General features: G+C 48.5%; 1 protein-coding gene and 1 pseudogene across 1 annotated transcript; both read left to right on the top strand.

Moving 5' to 3' along the window:
- The first annotated feature begins 1,313 nt into the window (after positions 1-1,313).
- On the top strand, positions 1,314-1,411 carry LOC131918120 (small nucleolar RNA SNORA70; annotated as a pseudogene).
- Positions 1,412-11,708: 10,297 nt separating this feature from the next.
- On the top strand, positions 11,709-20,370 carry Tmem97 (transmembrane protein 97). Its single transcript, XM_059271294.1, has 3 exons — positions 11,709-11,920; positions 17,805-17,949; positions 19,343-20,370. Exons 1-3 carry the CDS (start codon positions 11,795-11,797, stop codon positions 19,600-19,602), a joined length of 531 nt encoding a protein of 176 aa, XP_059127277.1. The 5' UTR covers positions 11,709-11,794; the 3' UTR covers positions 19,603-20,370.
- Positions 20,371-20,374: the final 4 nt, after the last annotated feature.

Below are 20,374 nucleotides of genomic sequence, written 5' to 3'. Positions count from 1 at the left end.
GTTTTTTTGAGACAGGGTTTCTCTGTAGCTTTGGATCCTGTCCTGGAACTCACTCTGTAGACCAGGCTGGCCTCCAATGCAAAGAAATCCACCTGTATCTGCCTTCCGAGTGCTGGGATTAAAGGCATGTGCCACCACCCTTTTTAAAATTTTTATTTGTGTGGGTGTTTTGTCTGTATGCATGCCTGTGCACCTCTTTTGTGCCTGGTACCTGCAGAAGTCAGAGGAGGGTGTCAGATCCCCTGGAACTAGAGTTACAGACAGTTGTGAGCTGACAGGTAAGTGCTGGGAATTGAACCTGGGTCCTCCGTAAGAGCAGTCAGTGCTTTTAACCACTGAGCCATCTCTCCAGTTCCACTCTCTTTTTGTTTGTTTGTCTGAGACAGAGTCTCACAATGTAGACCAGTTTGGCCTGAAACTCGTGGAGATCCACCTGCCTCCGCCTCCCTCTTTGTGCTGGGACAGATGGTGCACATGGCCACACCTGGCTCTTTTTCTGGTTGCTGTCTGGCTGTAATCCCCAGATTTCGGTCATCCTCTTTCTTCCATCTGGTGGGAAGAGTGGATTCCAGGGACTGAACTAGGGTCATCGGGTTGCATGCAAACACTTGAACCTGCTGACCTATCTCACCAGCCTTTATTAGTCCACGTGATGCACTACTTTACATATTCAGATTCTCCAGTTGTCCTCCAAATTTCACTTAGAGGTGTTCACCCCCAATTCAAGATCAAGGATCAGACCTTTTATTGGTTTTCTTTTTAGTGCCAGTAAAAAAGGCATTGAGCTGGGCTCGAGGGATAGCTCAGTGGTTAAGTTCACTAGCTGCTCTTCCAGAGGTCTTTAATTCAATTCCCAGCACTCACATGGCAGCTCACAGCCATCTATAACTAGTCCAGTGGGATTCATGCCTTCTTCTGGTGTGCAGACATGTATGTAGACAAAACACCCATATACATACATACATACATACATACACACACACACACACACACACACACACACACACCCCAAAAAAAAAAATCTGCCCGGTGGTGGCACATGCCTTTAATTCCAGCACTCAGGAAACAGAGGCAGGCAGATCGTTGTGAGTTCAAGCCCAGCCTATTCTACAGAGCTCGTTCCAGGACAGTCAGGACTACACAAAGATTCTGTCTCAGAAAAAAAAAAAAATCAAATAAACAAATCTTAAAAAAAATAAATAAAAAGAAGAGAAAAGGCAGAGCCAGCTGTCATAAAAAAAAAAATAGACAAAGATCTGTATATTCAGTTTGTTTCCTTGGGTTTAGATATCTGTTAACATTTTTGGAAAGATCATCAGGCTTGTATGTGGTGGCTGCAAATGGCAGCCTCTTTGGGAATGCATGGGCCTGTTGCCTATATAGGTTGCTCTGAGAAGCCTTGGAGGCAATTTTCTGGTGACTATTCAGGTCTCTGATCTCAGTATTGTCCCCAGTCCCTAGTCCCATGGGTATACAGGGTGCCTTTGGAAGGCCCCAGGGCACAGTGGCCAAGTCATCATGTCCATCCACACCAAACTACACAATAAGGAACACGTGACTGAGACCCTGCATAGAACCAAGCTCAAGTTCCTCGGCCACTAGATCCACATCTCAAGGAAATGGGGCTTCCCCAAGTTTAATGCAGATGAATTTGAAGACATAGTAGCTAGTGGCTGTGGAATCAAATATATTCCCAGTTGTGGTCCCCTGGACAAGTGGTAGGTCCTGCACTCCTGAAGGCTCCCCTGTGCTGTCCTAAACCCTAAGTCACATTCAGTAATCTCACATCCGGTGGAGGGTGTGTGTGTGTGTCAATGATGATACTTTTTAAGGGATATGAGTGGTTTTTGCCCCCATTCCATCCCATCAGGAGGCACAAACATCTTGTCTTTGGATGATAATTTGTATGATCATGTGATCAACATTGATTACCAGAGGTCTGCACTGTGCAAGAGACTCCCTCTTCTCTTGTATTAACTAACCTGTGGAGAAATTGGTTTGGGCTTTTCTGAGGCACTGTCTCATGTGTTCAGGCTGGACCCAAACTTGTTATGTAATGGAGTCTGTCTTTGAACCCATGATCTCCCAGCCTCCGTCTCCCAAGCACTAGGATTACAGACCTGGGCACCACACCGTGGAGAAATATTTCAAAATCACATTTTATTCTTCAGCAAATGGCACACAGTGACATCTGTTGATGGTCTTTGCCCCATTATTTGCTACTAGTTGAGAAATAATTTATTAATGTTGCCATTTATCCAGCACACCTTTTTCTAAGATTCAAGCAGATTCAGATATAATGAGAGTCACCAAAATTTCTGCATAGGAAACTGCCCCCTACCGGGAGTTTATGGACTGCAGGCATGCAGCAAGTCTGGATTTCCACGCCCCCTAGTGACAAAATGTGGTCAGGTATGTAAATAACCTCTGAAGGAAGGGAAGGTGTATTGCCACTTCCAGGCCAAGGCCTTAGAACTATGGTGTGACTCCCTCCGTGCTCTCTTCTCTTACTTTATGGCCACTAGGCTTTGACCATGAAGACTATAGGTGAAGCTGACCACTGTTTTGATCAAGCTTAATTAGAACATGGCCACATGTACTCTTTCAATCCTGTCCATGATTCTATTTACACAAAGGCAGAAGAGTAGCTTGGATAGAGGCTGGCCAGCAAAGCCTGAACTACTTATCTTCTAGATGTTTATAGAAGCTAATGGGTGTTGTAGAATATTATTTTAAGATGTGTTACATTTGTTTATGCTGTGGGACATTTGTTTAATGATACAAAGATGTGTTGCATTATTTTATGTTGCATTTGTTTAACTCTGTGAAGCTGTGTTCCTGTGCCTGTCTAAAACACCTGATGGTCTTATGAAAAGCTGAGTGGCCAATAGGAAGGCAGGAGAAAGGATAGGTGGGGCTGGCAGACAGAGAGAATAAATAGAAATCTGGGAGAAGAAGAAAGCAAGAGAACAAGGAGAGGAGGATGCTGGGGGCCAGCCTAGCATACAGCCACACAGCCACACAGCCAGCCACAGAGTAAGAGTGAAAGTAAGACATACAGAAGTAAGAAAAGGTAGATGGGTTAATTTAAAGTTAAGAAAAACTGGCTAGAATAAGCCAAGCTAAAGTCGGGCATTTATAATTAAGAATAAATCTTGGGCTAGAGAGATGCCTCAGCCATTAAAGGCTAGGCTCACAACCAAAAATATAAGAATAAGCCTCCGTGTGTGGTTTATTTGGGAGCTGGGTGGTGGGGTCCCCCAAAAGAGCAAAGAGCCAAAGGAGAAAAGATTTAAAACAAAAACAAAAACAAAAAAAACAACAACAAATGGGGCCAGTGGTATGGCTCAGGGGGTGGCAATGCCTGCCACCTGGATCCCTGGGGTCGATTGGGTAGAAGAAAGCATTGCCTTCCTCCCGCATCCACATGCACACACACAAAGTGAATACCTAAAAGCTGGGCATGGTGGCACACACCGAGGCCTGAGGATCTCCGATGTCTACCGCACGAAGACACGTCTCCGCTGAGGTCTGAGAGCTGAACCGATGCATGGGTATAGAGATACAAATAGGGCACTTTGATGCTCTGCCATGCAGCAGGATAGTACCAGTGGGTTCACCCCTGGGGCATGTGAGCTCCCCAACCATGGATTCTTGGATAAATTTACAGCACCCGGCCTGTGTTTCTTCCTGTGTGACAGGCCGTAAATCTAATAAAGTAGTTGGTCATCCCAGACCATGCCGGCCGCTATTGTATCCATTGGCATATCTTGCCACACTGGTCATTAGTGCGGCTCACAGGGTTCACAGCTGGGTCAGACTGCTAATTGCTACTTCCCCACCTCCTGGCAGCCTGCCTAGCGCCTTCTGGTACTGTGGCAGCTAGCCAGTAAGGAGGGTGCTTCCTGGTCAATATCGACTTGATTTCTCTATGTCCTGTGGCCAAAGTGTGTGGTGTTTTCAGCAATAGTCTCACCATCAAGTTCTGGTGGACAACCAAGAGCAGTGGGAACAGCCTGTGTTGTGTTAGGGGGTCCCAGGACACCCCTAAAGAAGGGAAGGTATCCCATACCTGGTACAGGGCTTTTTATTTGGCAACATACGGCTTCTTATCCCCTGTGTAAGGTAGCTTCAATTAAACTCTTTTATGAATGTATGTATGTTCGTTTTTTATTGGTTTGTGTATTTTGAGTCAGGTTCTCACTGTGTAGCTCTGGCTGGCCTGGAATTCACTAAGTAGACCAGGCTGGTCTCGAATTCACAGAGATCTGCCTGCCTTTACCTCTCAAGTGCTGAGATTAAAGGCATATGCCAGGGGCTGGAGCGGTGGCTCAGTGGTTAAGAGCACTCACTGCTCTTCCGATAGGTCCTGAGTTCAATTCCCAGCACCCACATGGGAGCTCCCAACTGCCTGATACCTTCTTCTGGTGTGCAGATGTACATGCAGACAAAGTACCCATATACATGAATAAATAAATCTTTAAAAATAAAGGCATATGCTACCATATATATTTAGGAAGCTTATAAAACAGGCTTCCATATGGCTTTTTCAAACATCCTAAGTGTTGGTTATCCCTCTCCTGATCCCCTCCTCCACCCTGCCCTCCCATCCCCCTCCTCACTGAGACCTCTCTCTCCATTATTCCTTTCCCTCCTATCACCTTTAAGCTCAGGGACCATTGAGAAAAGAGGGCTGGAAAGATTGTAAGAGCCGGAGGTTGGGGAGGACCAGAGTGAATCTATCTTCTGGGCATAATGGGACAGCTCTCAGCAGTGTGGCATACACACTGGTGTATGTGGTCAGCACAATTGGAGAGCTATGAAAAAGGGAGACATGAAGTTGGGAGGGAGTGGGGCAGGTCATAAAGGAATGGGCCCCTGAGTTCACCTCCACCACCAAAATGTACTTTGAAAATGTCTAATGCGCCGGGCGGTGGTGGCGCACGCCTTTAATCCCAGCACTCGGGAGGCAGAGGCAGGCGGATCTTTGTGAGTTCGAGGCCAGCCTGGTCTCCAAAGCGAGTTCCAGGAAAGGCGCAAAGCTACACAGAGAAACCCTGTCTCGAAAAAACGAAAAACAAAAAAAAAGAAAAGAAAAAGAAAATGTCTAATGCTGGAAACTAGTTATGGTGACACATCTTTAATCCCAGCCCTTGGGAGGCAGCAGGACCTCCGTGAGTTCAAGACCAGCCTGGTGCACATACTAAGTTCCAGGCCAGCTAGAGCTACACAGTGAGACCCTGTCTCAAATAAAGGAAGAAAGCTGCGTTGGCAGGTGGAGGTCAGTGGTAAAGTGCTTGTTTGATGAGCAAGAGGCCCCTCTGCCTCCCCGGTGCTCGGACTCCTGGGATTAAAGGCATGTACCACCAGGCCCTGGCTAATGCAGCTTTCAAAGCCTAACTCCAGAAGAGCAAGGACAAAAGAGTTTTGTCTTTCAGGATTAGCCCCTGCCAGCTCTGCCCATCTGCCCCCACACACCGATTCTTTGACTCAAAAAGATGGCCTCTCAAGGCAACCCAGCCCCAGCGGCCTGGTGAAACCAGGGGGCTCAGGAGATGGTTCTCAGTCTCCTGCATCCCCCGTGCCGAATCTCCAGCATTGGCAGGATCCTAGCTCTGGTTTGATGACTGCCCTTTGGTGTGAATGCCTGCCTCGTGGTTTCGTTTTGAGGTATGAGTCTATCCGTCGGTGTGGGCCACAGCAGTATTCCAGGGCACGACGTCTTCCAGAGCTCCAGAACCTCTCAAGTCAGACCTTGCACCGTGTTCCTTCCCAGTGACACAAGGGGACAGTCTGTGTGGGGCAGAGGAGGGACATGCTCAAAGTGGAAAGGGACAAGCTCTCAGAGTGTCGCAGTCACAGGTGGAGGTGCCATCAAAGAGAGGCAAAGCATGGGTGACCATCACCTGAGCCTTAAAATGCACAAGGATGGGATGGAGGAGGCAGGCTGCTGTGGTGAGGAGGGAGGTGCGGGCTAAGTGCAGGGCAGAGGGAAGCAGGGACAGAGGGAAGCTCTGTGCGGTGACTGTCAATGAGTAAAGCAAGCCTCCTCCACGCCCCTTCCACCTAGGGTACTTATTATGCCAGAATTCCCTTCCTACCACTAGGGGGCACTGAGGTGTTTGTCTCAAATAATACACACACACTTTTCTTTAAGACTTACTTATTATGTTAACAGCATTCTCCCTGCATGTATGCCCGCATTCCAGGAGAGGGAACCAAATCTCATTATAGAGGGTTGTGAGCCATCATATGGTTGCTGGGAATTGAACTCAGGCCCTATGGAAGAGCAGCCAGTGTTCTTAATCTCCGAGCCATCTCTCCAGCCCCAATTTTTTCTTTTTCTTTTTTTTTTTAAAGTCAGGGTCTCATGTAGTTTAGACTCGCCTTGAACCTGCCATGTAGCCAAGTATGTATGCCCATGCACTCCTGATTCTCCTGCCTCTGCCTCTCAAGTGTTGTGATTAGACATGGACCACCATGCTTGGCCTGCAAGTAATTTTTCAAGGATCGTCGTTGCCAATATATTTAGTAGAGAAAACCATTGCTTGTGGTTTTAGTAAGTGTAAGGCTGCGGAGTCATGTGTACTTCTCTGCTAGCTTTTGTAAGTCCAATGACTCGGCTCCCCACTGACTAAGGTTTTCAGAACACTAAAGCCGTATTTGAATTAATTCCCACTTGTTAGTGACACACATCTGGGACTCATCACTGTGCAGTATCTGTATATCACAACACATACGTCGACTTGGATACACTGATTCCAATCAGCGGGTGAGGTGTTTTGCTATGTTTGGTTGTTGTTTTTAATGTAAAAGGCCTTAAGCACAGTCTCTTCCCAGGGGGACAGGGAAGTCACTGAGCACCATGGTGACTGCAGAGTAGCTGTAGGCCCCTCCTCCAGTCTCTCCAGGGCCACGTGAGTGACTTCCTCAAATTAATAATTTCAGTTTTAGGGTTGGAGAGATGGTTCACCAGTGAACCATGTATACTGCTCTTGAAGAGGACCCGAGTTCAATTCCCAGCACCCACACTAGGCAGCTTACAACCACCTGCAATTCTCGCTCCTGGGCATCTTACATCCTCTTCCAGCTTTTGTGGGCACTGTACTCACATGCCTGTGCCCTACACACAGAGAGAAACAGACAGACAGACAGACAGAGATTGAAAGATTTAAAAAACAAAACAAAAAACTTTTGCTAGGTGGTGGTCCACATCTTTAATGCCAGCATTCAGGAAGCAGAAGCAGCTGAATCTCCAAGTTCGAGGCCAGCCTGGTCTACATACCAAGTTTCAGGATAGCCAGGCCTATACAGAGAAACCCTGTCTCAAAAACAAACAAACAGGGGCTAGAGAGATGGCTTAGCAGTTAAGAGCACTGGCTGCTCTTCCAGAGGACCCGGGTTCAATTCCCAGTACCCACGTGGTAGCTAACAACTGTCTGCAACTCTGGTCCCAGGGGATCCAACACTCTCAATAGGACACATAATAATATAAACAAATAATCTTTTTTTTTTAAAGAAGATTTATTTATTATGTATAGTGTTCTGTCTGGAAGCATGCCTGCACACCAGAAGAGGGCACCAGATCTCATTATAGATGGCTGTGAGCCACCATGTGGTTGCTGAGAACTGAACTCAGGACCTCTGGAAGAGCAGCTAGTGCTCTTAACCTCTGAGCCATCTCTCCAGCCCCCAACAAATAATCTTTAAAGATAGTTTAAAATATATTTAAAAAAACAAACCTTTTAATTCAAAAATTTAAAAAAAAAAAGCCAGGTGTGACATGCCTTTAATCCCAGCTCTCGGGAGGCAGAGGCAGGTGGATCTCTGTGAGTTGGGAGGCCAGCCTGGTCTGCAGTGTGAACTTCAGGACAGCCTGGGCTACATAAAGAGACCATATCTCAAAAAAACAAACAAAAATTTAAAAAAATAAGAAAAAAGAACCTCTGATCTCCCACTAAAATTGAAAACCAGACCACGGCTGGGGGTGAGGTGATATTTTGGATGAAGGGCCTTCGGCTGGAAGCCTTGGCCTCGAAACCTTTATCTGTAGATAACAAACTTGGCTGGGTTTGTTACACCGACAGGTGCTCACTTGCCATGTTCCCTGGGCAGAAACCTGAAGCTGGAAGCCACGTCAGGATGGAGTACAGGGGTTTGCACTCCTCACACTTTGCAGGGTGTGGCCACTCCTCAGGGCTATTCTGAGTGTTGGGAGGAGAGCACATTGTGCCAGTCCCTTTTCTGAATATAGCTGGGTACAGTGACCCCAACCTGGCCAGGCCTTTCCTGGGCCTGGTCTGGAGAGGGCTCTCGTGAAGAAGGGATGGAGGGAAGGCCTGAACTAAAGACTACTCCCACCATGAAGAGTCTGGGCTGCAGGCAGGTGCCACTCTTGCCTTGTCACGTCGTGACCTGGACAAACACTAAGTCTGTTTCCTCACGAGGTGTTGGGCCCTCCAAGGACTTCACATCCACATAGATGGTTTGGGGATAGGAGGAAGGAGGCTGTTCACGTAGAACTGGAGGCCTGAGCTGAGGACGGGCAACAGCTTTTCCTTAAAGCCTTTCTTCAGACAGACTCTCCTCAGGTGGCCTGAAGTTCCTTTGGTATTAGCCTTTTGTTTTGTCTTGGGTTCGTTTGTTTTGTTTTAGAAAAAAATGAGTTTAGAGCATCTCTAAAAGGTTCTGGATATTGAATGTTCATTCTCTGACCCCGAGGGCCTAGGCAAGCCAACCTGAGAGGAATCCTGTTCTCAAATGGTCATCTGTGGGGGGCCGTCCCTCACCCCCACATTTCCCCAGAGTACTCTTGAGTAGAAGCAGAAGGAAATATTAGAAGGATATAGAGGGGGAAGAATAAGATAGAAAATATAGGATAGCCTCGAGAGGGCCTGGATCCTGATCCATCGGGCCCTGACTGTCTCTGCCCTAGGGTTTTTAAAGGAATGCCAAGGGGTGGAGCAAAAAAACCTCCTCCCCCAGCACAGCCAAGTGCAGACCATCTCAGACACCTGCACTCGGGCCCGTGCTCCAATCATCCTCTATGCAGACCTGCTGGGTAAAGCCTAAACGGGCTCCAGCAGTCATCTACTCAGACCTTGCAGGCTGCTGTTCTCTCTCTCCACCCTCCTCACTGTCCTCCACACCCTCAGCAGTCACCTCAGAACCTGGCACCTGGCTTTGTCTAGGGCTTCGCTCCCCCACAGCACAGGCTGTTCATTTTCCCACATTCCTTGAAGCCAGGTCATCAGCCTTCCTGCCCCCCAAGGCCACATCTCTGCCCTCACCCACGTCCCTGTCATTGCCTGTGGCACTGGGTACTTGGTCCATGGGCCACATCTGCAAAGACCTTCCCTCTAAAGGCAGAACATCCCAAACTCCGGCCGGCTGGCTGCTCAGCAGGGCCTAAGCCATTTGCCTTTCAACTTTCTCCCAGTGCCCACCACCCATGGCCTCATCTCTCCCTACCCTCCTTGGGTCCCACACTGGATCACTTCAACCACTCTGGTCCACCTTCTGATCACCTTTATCTTCCTGACCACCCTCTCCCTGGTGCATCCAACATCATTTTCCTGAGCAGACCCCACACGGGAGGAAACAGCCTAGGAGACTGGGGTCTCCAAGTCAAGGGCCATCCAATTCAGCATTGCCAACCCCTTGGGGCTCACAGACTACCTGGCCTAATCCTAATCTCTGCCCTCCCTTCCTCCTCTGTGGGCAGAAACTTCGAACCCATTTAAACATGTTTTGTTTCTTTGAGGCAGGGTTTCTCTGTGTACAGCTTTGACTGTCCAGGCTGTCCTGGAACTCACAGAGATCCACCTGCCTCTGCCTCCCAAGTGCTGGGATCAAAGGCGTGCACCACTACAGTCCAGCTCATTTAAACACCGTCATCTCCTTCATTGAAATGGGCACGCTGGGGTGGGCATGGTGCCACATGACTAATCCCATAACTTGGTAGGTAGAGGCAGGGTGGAGCTCTGGGAGGTCCATTCTAGCCTGGTCTACACAGCCAGTTGCAGGCCAAGGAGGGCTCCGTAGTGAGAGGCTGTCTCAAAAAATAAATAGAAAAGAAAGAGGACACGCCCTGGCCTGTGGTCAGTCAGTCCAGCAGTGGCAGGTGCCACCACTGCTGCGGGAGTCAGCCACGGCCGAGAGCAGGCATGTTGGTGAAGCTGGGAGTTCATGTGTGTTCACCTGCCTCCTCATCTCAGCCTCTGGAGCAGTGAGGGCACCAAGCATGGGACCCACCCCGTTGATGGCTTTTCTGTCATCACTCACGTCTTCAGGAAAATTAGCCTGTCTCAGCATTGCCCAGGTCCCAACCCAGGTGTGGTTTCTATGGTCAATTCCTAACCACAAGTTTTCTTCTCATTTTCTTCATATAAGAATTAAGAACAATACACTGCGCATTATAAGTGAAAGAAAGCGTTTAAAACAAAAACAAAAACCAGGAATGGGGGCTGGAGAGATGGCTCAGAGGTTAAGAGCACTGGCTGCTCTTCCAGAGGTCCTTAGTTCAATTCTCAGCAACCACATGGTGGCTCACAACCATCTGTAGTGAGATCTGGTGCCCTCTTCTGGCCTGAAGACAGAACATTGTATACATAATTAATAAATCTTCAAACAAACAAACAAACAAACAACAGGAACAAAGGGTGGCAAAGATAAAAAAGAAAGAGGACATGTTGGAGTCCGTCTCTCCACCCCCTCACGACCAGCTGTCTGCACTCCCAGCCTCCATTCCCCACCTCCTGATTCACTGCTCTACAGCCATAAGGTCGGTGCCTGCGATGCGGCGGCGCCACTCCTCCCTGTGACCACATTCTCTTGTCGCCTCCTCCCATGGCCCCCGAGGTTGGAGCTTCTGTAAGACATCTTACATGCACTTTGCTCTCTACCCTTCAACCCACTTAGATCGCTGTCTTACAAATCTAGTCACCCAGGTTCCTCCAACTGCCGGTTAGGCGTGTTCACCCAGGTGCGGCAGCCCACTCAAGGTCTGTTTGTTTTGGCTTGAGATAGGGTCTCTGTCCCTGGCTGGCCTGTAACTCCTTCGTAGACCAGGCTGGCCTAGACCTCAGAGAGGTCCACCCATTGCCAGCCCTTTTTTGGGGGGAAGGTAGGGGGAAAGAGTCTGTTTCAAATCGCGCAGGTGAAACAACCCAGGACTTCTTGAGCGCTGGGCAAGTGCGCTACCACTGAGCAACACCCAAGTCCTAACCTCGCTCAGCGTCTGCAAGCCCAAACTGGATTTCCTTTGAACCCACTTCCCGTGCCCCCTCTTCTCAGTGAACGGCAGCCCCATCTTGTCCCAAGCCTGGCAGGGACCAGGATAGAAGCTCGTTATTTGTGGTTTTGGCGCCAGCACGAAGGCCAGTCTCGCGGCGCTCCGGCACCGTCACCGCGTGGGGAGCTCCACGGGCCGCAGATCCGGGTCCGGAACAGAACCCAGCTAAATGAACGATACGCGGAACGGGGAACACCACCGCGCACGCGAACCCGCCGACGTGGATGGCTCGAGCCCCGCCCCGTCGCGCGGCGCTCCCAGCAGCCAATGGGAACAGTTGGGAAGCCGTCGCTCAAACGATAGCCCGGGTAGGCAATGGGCGGGCCCCCTGGGGCCACCGCCCACTCGCGCGCCGCTCCTGCGTCTCTTCGGCCAATGGGCGCGGCTTGCGTAGGCCGGGGGCGGGTCCGCGCGGCCCACAGCGCGGGCGCCGGGCTTCTTCCCACGTCGCGGGCTCCGGGCGCAGGCGTGTCAGCCGCATCCCAACCGACGGGACGGAAGATGGGGGCTGCGGCCGCCAGGCGCTGCGTCGAGTGGCTGCTGGGCCTCTACTTTGTCTCGCACATCCCCGTCACGCTGTTCATCGACCTGCAGGTGGTGCTGCCGCCCGAACTGTACCCGCAGGAGGTGAGGGCCCGGGGGTCCCCACGTGGCCGTCGCGGTTCCCGTGGGCTCGGTGCCTGACGTGGGCCCAGGCTGGGTCTGACAAGCCAAAGACCAGCGCTCTGTTCCTCTCAGCCCAGTGGTAGGGTGCATGCCTAGCACTCAGGCGGTCCTGGGTTCGAGCTACATTTACTCGCCAAACCTTTGCAAACCTTTTGCCCTCTGGGTGTGTTTCGCTCCCACTGTTCCAACTCCGGCCGGTGGCTGAGGGAAGTTGCCTGGGTGAACTAGTCTGTCACCTGTTGGATTTTGTTGAAGTTGTGTTTGGATGGGCTTTAAGAGTTCAGTGTAACCCGTAGAGGGAAAAACAAAAAAAAAACCCGAGTAGAATCAAGCCTGTCTGAAGGGTTTTGCTCTTGGTTAGTCTGCGTGGTATTCATCCATCACTCCTGGGTCGGGATCTAGCTTCAGGAGAGGTGAGGAAATGCCTTTTCAGGTAGGCTGTTTGAATTGGGTTGGAGGTGAGCTGCATCCTTTGACCCAAACTTGAGGGGTCTCCCCGCTCTATCGGAATCTGTAACCTTCAGGGAATTTCTGCATGCTTCTCCAAACTACAGGTAGACTGATTTATCCACCTAAAGATTTAGTCTGCTGGGCGGTAGTGGCGCGCAGAGGCAGAGGGATCTCTGAGTTCGAGGCCAACCTGGTCTGCAGAGTGAGTTCCAGGACAGCCAGGGCTACATAGAGAAACCTTGTCTTGAAAAAAAAAAAAGAAAGAAACAACAAAAAGGTTTGATTTTGCCTCTGAAATGCTCTTTAAATGTTTCTTCTTTGCAAGGCAGTTGTTAATCTGAAATCCATGAATTCTCAATGGTGCTGAGAAGGGAGTCCGTATAGCTTCCATCACTGGAAGTTACCACTCACCCAAGGTTAGGACTGACACAATGAGCAGTGTCACCCCCATCCCCTTAAGACTCTGGTTTGTTTGTGGAACCACATAACTAGAAAGGCCTTTGACCTTTTCCATGGGAAAACCGTAGGTAGTATGTAGCAAGAGTACTTGACTTTTCCAAGAACTGGCTGAATATCTTGGCATGTTCAGGGCTCTATGGCTCCAACTTTTTTTCCCTTAAAGTAACAGTTGATTGAGTACCTTGCAGGAGGGCAGTAACTAGGGTTACTTTAGCCACAGCTCTGAAAGAATAGCTTAGACAGTAAACTCAAAGATAAATTGTGGGGTTAAGGTGTGGCTCCTTGGTGAAAACATTTGCCCAGCATGCCTGAGGCCCCGAGTTCAAATCCCAGCACCAAGAAACACTATGTGTGTCTATATACAAGTCGTGTCATTTTGTATCATTGCTCTAACACGCTGTTAAAATGCAGTGGCTTACTCTGTCCCAGATGTACTCTTCCGCTGTCTGGAGGTTAGAATTTAAAATGGTGGTCCCAGGCTCTAAGGAGAAGATGCGCCTTGCGCCCTGCAGCTTTGTGACACTGCCTGTGTCTCGTGGCATGTTTTGCAGAGCCGAGGGCACACTTGCCATGCAGTCTAGCCACTGAGCTCTATCCCTTGACCTCTGCTTGTGGCCCTTTCACTTCCGGCTCTGCCGGTCAGCCGTCATATTGCCACTTCATCTGTATTCACAAATCCCCGTCTTTTCTAAGGCCACGTGTAATACATTTAAGGCCCACCATGTAACCCAGGACAAGATCCCTTTGACTAACACATCTGTGGTCCTGTTAGGCATGGTAAGGACATGATACCTTTGCGTGCCATCAGTCTGCTGCCACAGAAGGGCCTGAAAACCTGAAGAGGCCATCAGAACTGCACTAGCTATCAGCCTGAAGAAAGGGAGCCACCTATTGCCATTTCTTTGGGGTTTGGTAGCAGTATAGATAAAACCCAGGGCTTTGCTTCCTGAACTGTCCTCAGCTCTTGTTTTTTTTTTTTGGGGGGGGGGTCTCCACGAAGGTGGCGACAACATGCCCTTAATCCCAGCATTCAGGGAGTTCATGGACAGCCAGGGCTACACAGAGAAACCTTGTATTGGAAAACAAAAAAGTAAGAAAAAAAAGAGAGAGGGGGTATCTCATCCTAGCACAGGCTAGACCCAAAGCATCCACTGTCTGAGCTGTACAGGGTTTCCAGGCATGAACCGCTATAGTGATGGCTTTTTGAGATAGGGTGTCACTACTCTTCCCTGACAGCTCCTGTTTCTTTCCTGACTGCTAGTCCTCATCCTGCTCACCACTCCCCAAACAACTCAAATTTGATCAGCCCTATACAGACCACCAGTTAAAATTTATTTTATTTTTGCTTTTCGAGACAGTGTCTCACTGTGTAGCTCTAGCTGTCCTGTAACTCAATATCTAGATCTGCCTGGCTCGAACTCACAGAATTTTCCTGCCTCTGCCTCCCAAATGCTCGCTTTAAGGCTTATTGTCACTATGCCCAATCTCACATTTGATCTGATGAACTTTTATCAGCTTTCAAGCTAGGGATGTAGCATGGGTCATGTGTCTAACACGAGCATGGTGCTGGGTTTCATGTCCAGCCCTTTAGCTCTGCCCCTTTTGCCTTTTTTGAAACTTTATTCATCATTGTGTGTGTGAGCAGAGGCTACGATGCCTGTGTGGAGGTCACAGGACAATTTATAGGGTCAGTTCTCATCTTCCATCTTCGTAGGCGTTCTGGATAGTGGATTCGGTCATCAGGTTTGTGCACCAAGCTCTTTAGCCACAGAACCATCTTGCTGGCCCTGCCTTTTTAATGTCCTGACTAAAAACTGTGTGTCTGTATTGTTGGTTAGTAAAGGCGTACACCTGGGCCCACTGCCGTGGAAGGTCCATATCCTGCCCCCTCTTGTCTTGAATGATAGCTGAATTTAGAACCGGTTTGGTGGCACTCAGGAGGCTATGAGATAAGGATGACCGAGCTCAAGGCCAACCTAAGCTACATAGCAAGACTGTCTCTAAAACAAACAGCAAAGCCCAAATTCACACCCCCAAAAAAGAACAATTATAAAAAGCTAAAACTTTTCATCTAGGGTTTTTCCTTAAAAATGTGGAAGGCCTCAGGGGTTGGGCTGAAATTTGCAAACTTAACTTTGTTTGAATCAAATCACGTGGGCTAAAAACCATTATGAAATAGTTAAAGACCTGAGCTTGGGTTCAAACAGAAAGGAAAGGAAGCATCTTCTAGAAATCTCTTGCAAATGAGTAAACCAGTTCTGTGAAAATAAGAGAAATGTGTGAGCCTGTAGGTCTGAAAGCAGTCTATCCTGATCTTAAATGAGGTTCTGCAGGGTTCAGTAGCAGACCATTCAGAAAGACCACGTGTTCCAGGTAGGGTGTAGTGTAAATGGAAATTTGTTTCTTTTAAACCCTGGGGTGCAGGACTTAAATGCCGAGCAGTTGCATGCTTAGATTTGGTCGTGTTAAACTGGAGTATATTTGGGTATGGACTAACCAGCCACCACACACAGGCCTTCCTCTGTGTTAGCCACTGTCTACAGGCCACATGTATTAATTCACTACATCTGAACACAGTTGAGGGTCATCAGCACTATTTTATTAGGTGGAGAAATAGTGTGCTGGTGTTCAGGCCTTGCCCAGAGCCAGGCCCTTTGCCCCCAGCCCCTACAGTCCTACCCTCCCACAGGGCCTCCTCCTTGTCTTGTCCACTCTTTGTCCAGGCTCTTCTGGCACCAGGCAGGTGGTAGGGCCCTGTGGGCTCCAGCTGACTGGGAGTGGGGTTGTCAGCTTTGCCGCTCTTCCCTGCCTTTCAGCACTGCAGTCCTGCACATCTGTCTAGACCTGCAGACTGTTTACAGCGACATTCAAATGGGCAGAAATGCCTGTCAACACTGGACTCTGAAGTGAATCTTGCCAAGCAAGTAGTAATGTGAGGCTGTGTGTAGTGGTGCACATCTGTAATCCCAACACCTGGGAAGCAGAGGATCAGAACGTCAAGGCCAGTCTCAGTTACAAGAGACCCTGCTCTCAAAAAACCAAAAAAATGCACAAGGAAAGAACCATTTAGTCTAACTTGCTCAATTTACAGATGAGGAAGTAGAGTCCCGAGAGAGGCTGACTTAACCTTCACTTACTGCCCTGAAAAGTGCTCAGGAGGACGCAGAGGGTATTGCCAAGAATCCAGTTTCACATCAGAAAGCTGTGCGTGCTGATGTCTCTGACTCCAGCACAACAATGTTTCTGGGCGCTTGCTTAAAAGCTCTCGTGGTAAGGACCTCTGTTCCACGGTAGCTAGCCTCTGTCTTTGCTGTTGCTTGGGTTTTTTATTTGTTTTGGAGACAGGTCTGTAGCCCAGACCTAGCCTCCAACTAGGCTGGCCTTGAACTCCTGATCCTCCTGCCTCCACTTCCCAAGTGCTGGGATTGCCAGGTGCTACCACACCCTTTATCTTTGGATTAGAAATTAACACAAAAAATGGCCCTAGGTTTTCCATTGTAAGATAAACACCCTGGAGTTGCCCTTATTATTCATCGTGTCCTGACGCTTACTTGGCTTTGAAGGTGCATTTGTGTTGTTTCCATGATGTTTTGTCACTTTAATTTGCTTCCTTTTTGAGACAAGACCTCATAAGGCCCAGACATACAGCTGCAGATGACCTTGCTTCAGGATGCTAAGTCTGACAGGCCTTTGGCAGTAGCTTCCAGGCCCCTAGGCTTCTGGCTCCTGTCTAGCAGAGGGGGCAGCTGCAGGTTCCCGCCTCCTGCGTCTGTAACTAGTCAGCATGGACCTGCATACTTTGATTTGTGAGGTTGATTACAGGTGTGAGGCTGGAGCTATTCCCAGACTGCAGCCTGAGGCCTTGCCAGACCTTGATGCTGTGTACTTGGGGGTAGTTCCAATACCCAGCTGGTCTTCTAAAGAAAAAAAGATTGAAGATAGTGAATGAAAATTAATGTATTTGTAATATTAGGATAGAAATGTCTCCACAGAGGTTAGATTTACTTCCCTTCTGCCCTCAACCTCAGCCCCCAAGAAAATTCAACTGATTTTTGTATTTGAGGAATCTACATGTACAGTTGTGAAAGGGAAAACGTCAGGATAGGTTTTCATTTCCTTATCAAGAAATGTTAGGGCTGGAGAGATGACTCAAAGGTTAAGAACACTGGTTGTTCTTCCAGAGGTCCTGAGTTCAATTCCCAGCAACCACATGGTGGCTCACAGCCATCTGTAATGATATCTGGCGCCCTCTTCTGACCTGCAGGCATACATGTAGTCATAACACTGTATACATAATAAAATAAATCTTTAAAAAAAAAAAAAAAGAAATGTTAGCAGAATGTCATTTTCACTTAGTAAACATCTTGAGAAGCTCCTAAGTGGCAGTTACTACAGCTCTTCAGTAACATACCTAGGTTTGTGCTATCACAGAGTTACAAACAAATGCACAGCAGCACTAAGATTAGATTGGAAGAGCCCATGAAAGCTTACTGTGCAGAGAAGGTAACATCTGAATTATGACTAGTAAGTTTTTATTAATGACCACCTAGGCCAGTTTCTCAGCTTGTGGGTCACGACCCCTTGGGGGGGTGTAAAATGACTTTCACAGGGGTTGAATATCAGGTATCTTGCATATCAGATGTTGACATTATGATTTTGTAACAGTAGCAGAATTACAGTATGAAGTAGCAACAAAATAATGTTATGGTTGGGGGTCACTACAGTATGAGGAACTCTGTTAAAGTGTCACAGCGTTAGGAAGGTTGAGAACCACTGGTCTAGATGTCATGAGAGCCAGCTGGGTATGTCACCGCTGCCACCAGGGCTGCACAGGGAGGGAGGGACTCTTGGCTGGGGATCTTGGTTCACTGGAGCCACTGAATCTGCACAGGCCACAGGCCGCGTGGTAGTACTCACCGGGACCCTGTCTTTCCAGTTCAGCAACCTGCTGCGGTGGTACTCGAAGGAGTTCAAAGACCCTCTGATGCAGGACCCTCCGGTGTGGTTCAGGTCCTTCGTGTTCTGTGAGCTTGTGTTCCAGCTGCCCTTCTTCCCCATTGCAGCATACGCCTTCTTCAAAGGTCGGTAGTGTGGGAAATGTGAGTTTTGCTCAGAAATCTCTTGGAGGAGTGAACCCCTGTAGCTTGAAGGATCTGGTCTCCGCTGGCATAGATGTCACAGGAACATTAAATGTGGCTCAGCTCATGTCCCGTAAGCTGGGCTGCCTCAGTTACTTAGACTTCTCTCATGATGTGAAACCTGAGGCCAAGGATAAGCTTGTACATTTTAACCCACCATATACACATACAGTTTTTTATCTGTGGCCTGCCTTCCACTTAGGATAGTATATTGTCTTATAAGCTCGAAGCATCAAGCCAATCCCTGAAGAGCTTAATTTCTCATTTAAAAATTATTCCTGGAGAGATGGAGAGGCTGAAGAGATGGCTCAGCAGTTAAAAACACTGGCTGCTCTTCTAAAGGACCTGGGTTTGGTTTCCAACACCCACATGGCAGCTCACAACCATCTGTAATTCCAGGTGTAGAAGATCCAACACCCTCTTCTGGCCTTGAGGGACACTGCACACAACATGAATGCAGGCAAAACACTCAGAAAAGAAGTTTTGCCGGGCGATAGTGGCGCATGTCTTTAATCCCAGAGATCAGGAGGCAGAGATCTCTGAGTTTGAGGGCAGCCTGGTTTACAGAGTGAGTTCCAGGACAGGCTCCAGAGCTACAGAGAAAAACCCTATCTCAAAAAAAAAAAAAAAAAAAAAAAAAAAAAATTAAAAGTTTTTTAAAATTTAAAAAAAAAAATATGTCTACATACATGCCTTTATGAAGTAGCCATGTCCATCCTTGGAAACTAAGCTCATAGAGTAGGAAAGCTTACTTCCCACTAGCATCTTCTAGGCCCAGGATCCAGCTGGGCACCCTTGCCCATGTGGCTTTTTTTTTTTTTTTTTTTTTTTTTTTTTTTTGGTTTTTTTGGTTTTTCGAGACAGGGTTTCTCTGTGTAGCTTTGCGCCTTTCCTGGAACTCACTCTGTAGTCCAGGCTGGCCTCAAACTCACAGAGATCCTCCTGCCTCTGCCTCCCGAGTGCTGGGATTAAAGGCTTGCGCGCCACCACCGCCTGGCCCCCATGTGGATCCTTTCTGAGTGCTGGGGCAGGGTCCCCTCCTGCTGTGTTTTAGATCAGACTGGCCAGCTGTTTTGCTGCTCCTGTTTTCTGAGCTGTACGCCAGTCCTCACCCTCAGTGAGCTGGGTGGGTCCTAGCTGTCACATACGCTTGCCTGTTGAGCGGTATAACACATCCAGTTTTACATGTGTGGTCTGACTTCCCATCAAGAGGAGGCAGAACCATCGAGCTGAGAGGGAGCAGACATGCAGGGATGGGATAGAGTGTGTCCCAGGACCCTGGGACTCACCAGACCTGACTTTAACGTAATTGTCGTTTTTTCTTCCTCTGCTTCAGGAAGCTGCCGGTGGATCCGAACCCCTGCAATCATCTATGCAGTTCATACGATAACAACTTTAATTCCAATCCTCTACACATTTCTACTGGAGGATTTCTCCAAAGATGCTGCTTTCAAAGGACAAAGACCCAAGAATTTCCGTGAACGACTAACCCTTATAGGTGTCTATGCCCCCTACTTAATAATCCCCCTTATACTCCTCCTGTTCATGTTGCGGAACCCTTACTACAAGTATGAGGAGAAAAGAAAGAGAAAATAAGGTACAACCACTAGCCCGCTGGGGGAGATCCCACAGCACAGCTGCCTTTTGGACACTACAAGAAAAACTGCTGTGAAGCCGTGTTTCAGCAGCATTTCAAACACCAACAGTAGGGCACAAGAACAAGATAGTGTGGCACGAACCATGCCAAGCCCTCACCTTCCAAGGACTGAACAGGCCATCAGCAGGGATGGGGACCAGCAAAATGGTGCCCAAGTTCTGCCACAGCATTGCTAAAACGGGCAGACAAGAAGCCGGTTAGCTCCTGACCTAGAATGCACATACCTAACTACATCCTCAACTCGACCTCTATAGCTGATACTAGTCAACAGATGCGCAGTGGGTGTTTCAGGCCACTTGAATATCACAAATTCTGTCTCTTTAACTTCCATGGAAAACTACCATGGTTTCCTGCCTGTGTCTCCACCTCTGGGAGAAAAAGATACTGTAGCCCAGGTCTATGCCAGAGATAGTTTACGGTGGAAGGTGGCCACTTACAGGGCACCCCATCTTCCGGTTATCCTGCTAGTACTTGTACTTCCCAACTCTGACGTCTCACACCACTGGGCTCCCTAGTAGACAGCTTGTCCTCCTCTGCCTGGTCTTCCCTGCTATCCAGAGAGTGAACTGTCCCAGTGTGTGTCTGCTCTCCCAGAGAAACAAGACTGGTGGGTGCTCAGCAGTGCTGTTTGTCCGCACAAGCCACATGGCTGTGGTTATTACTGTCTAACTTGTATGTCTGGTCCAAATAAAGGTAGCTGCAGATCACTGC

The sequence above is a fragment of the Peromyscus eremicus genome, chromosome 8a, assembly GCF_949786415.1.
Source record: "Peromyscus eremicus chromosome 8a, PerEre_H2_v1, whole genome shotgun sequence".
NCBI classification, from domain to species: Eukaryota; Metazoa; Chordata; class Mammalia; order Rodentia; family Cricetidae; genus Peromyscus; species Peromyscus eremicus.
Note: the sequence above shows the minus strand (reverse complement) of the source record. Positions and strands in the feature narration are given on the sequence as shown.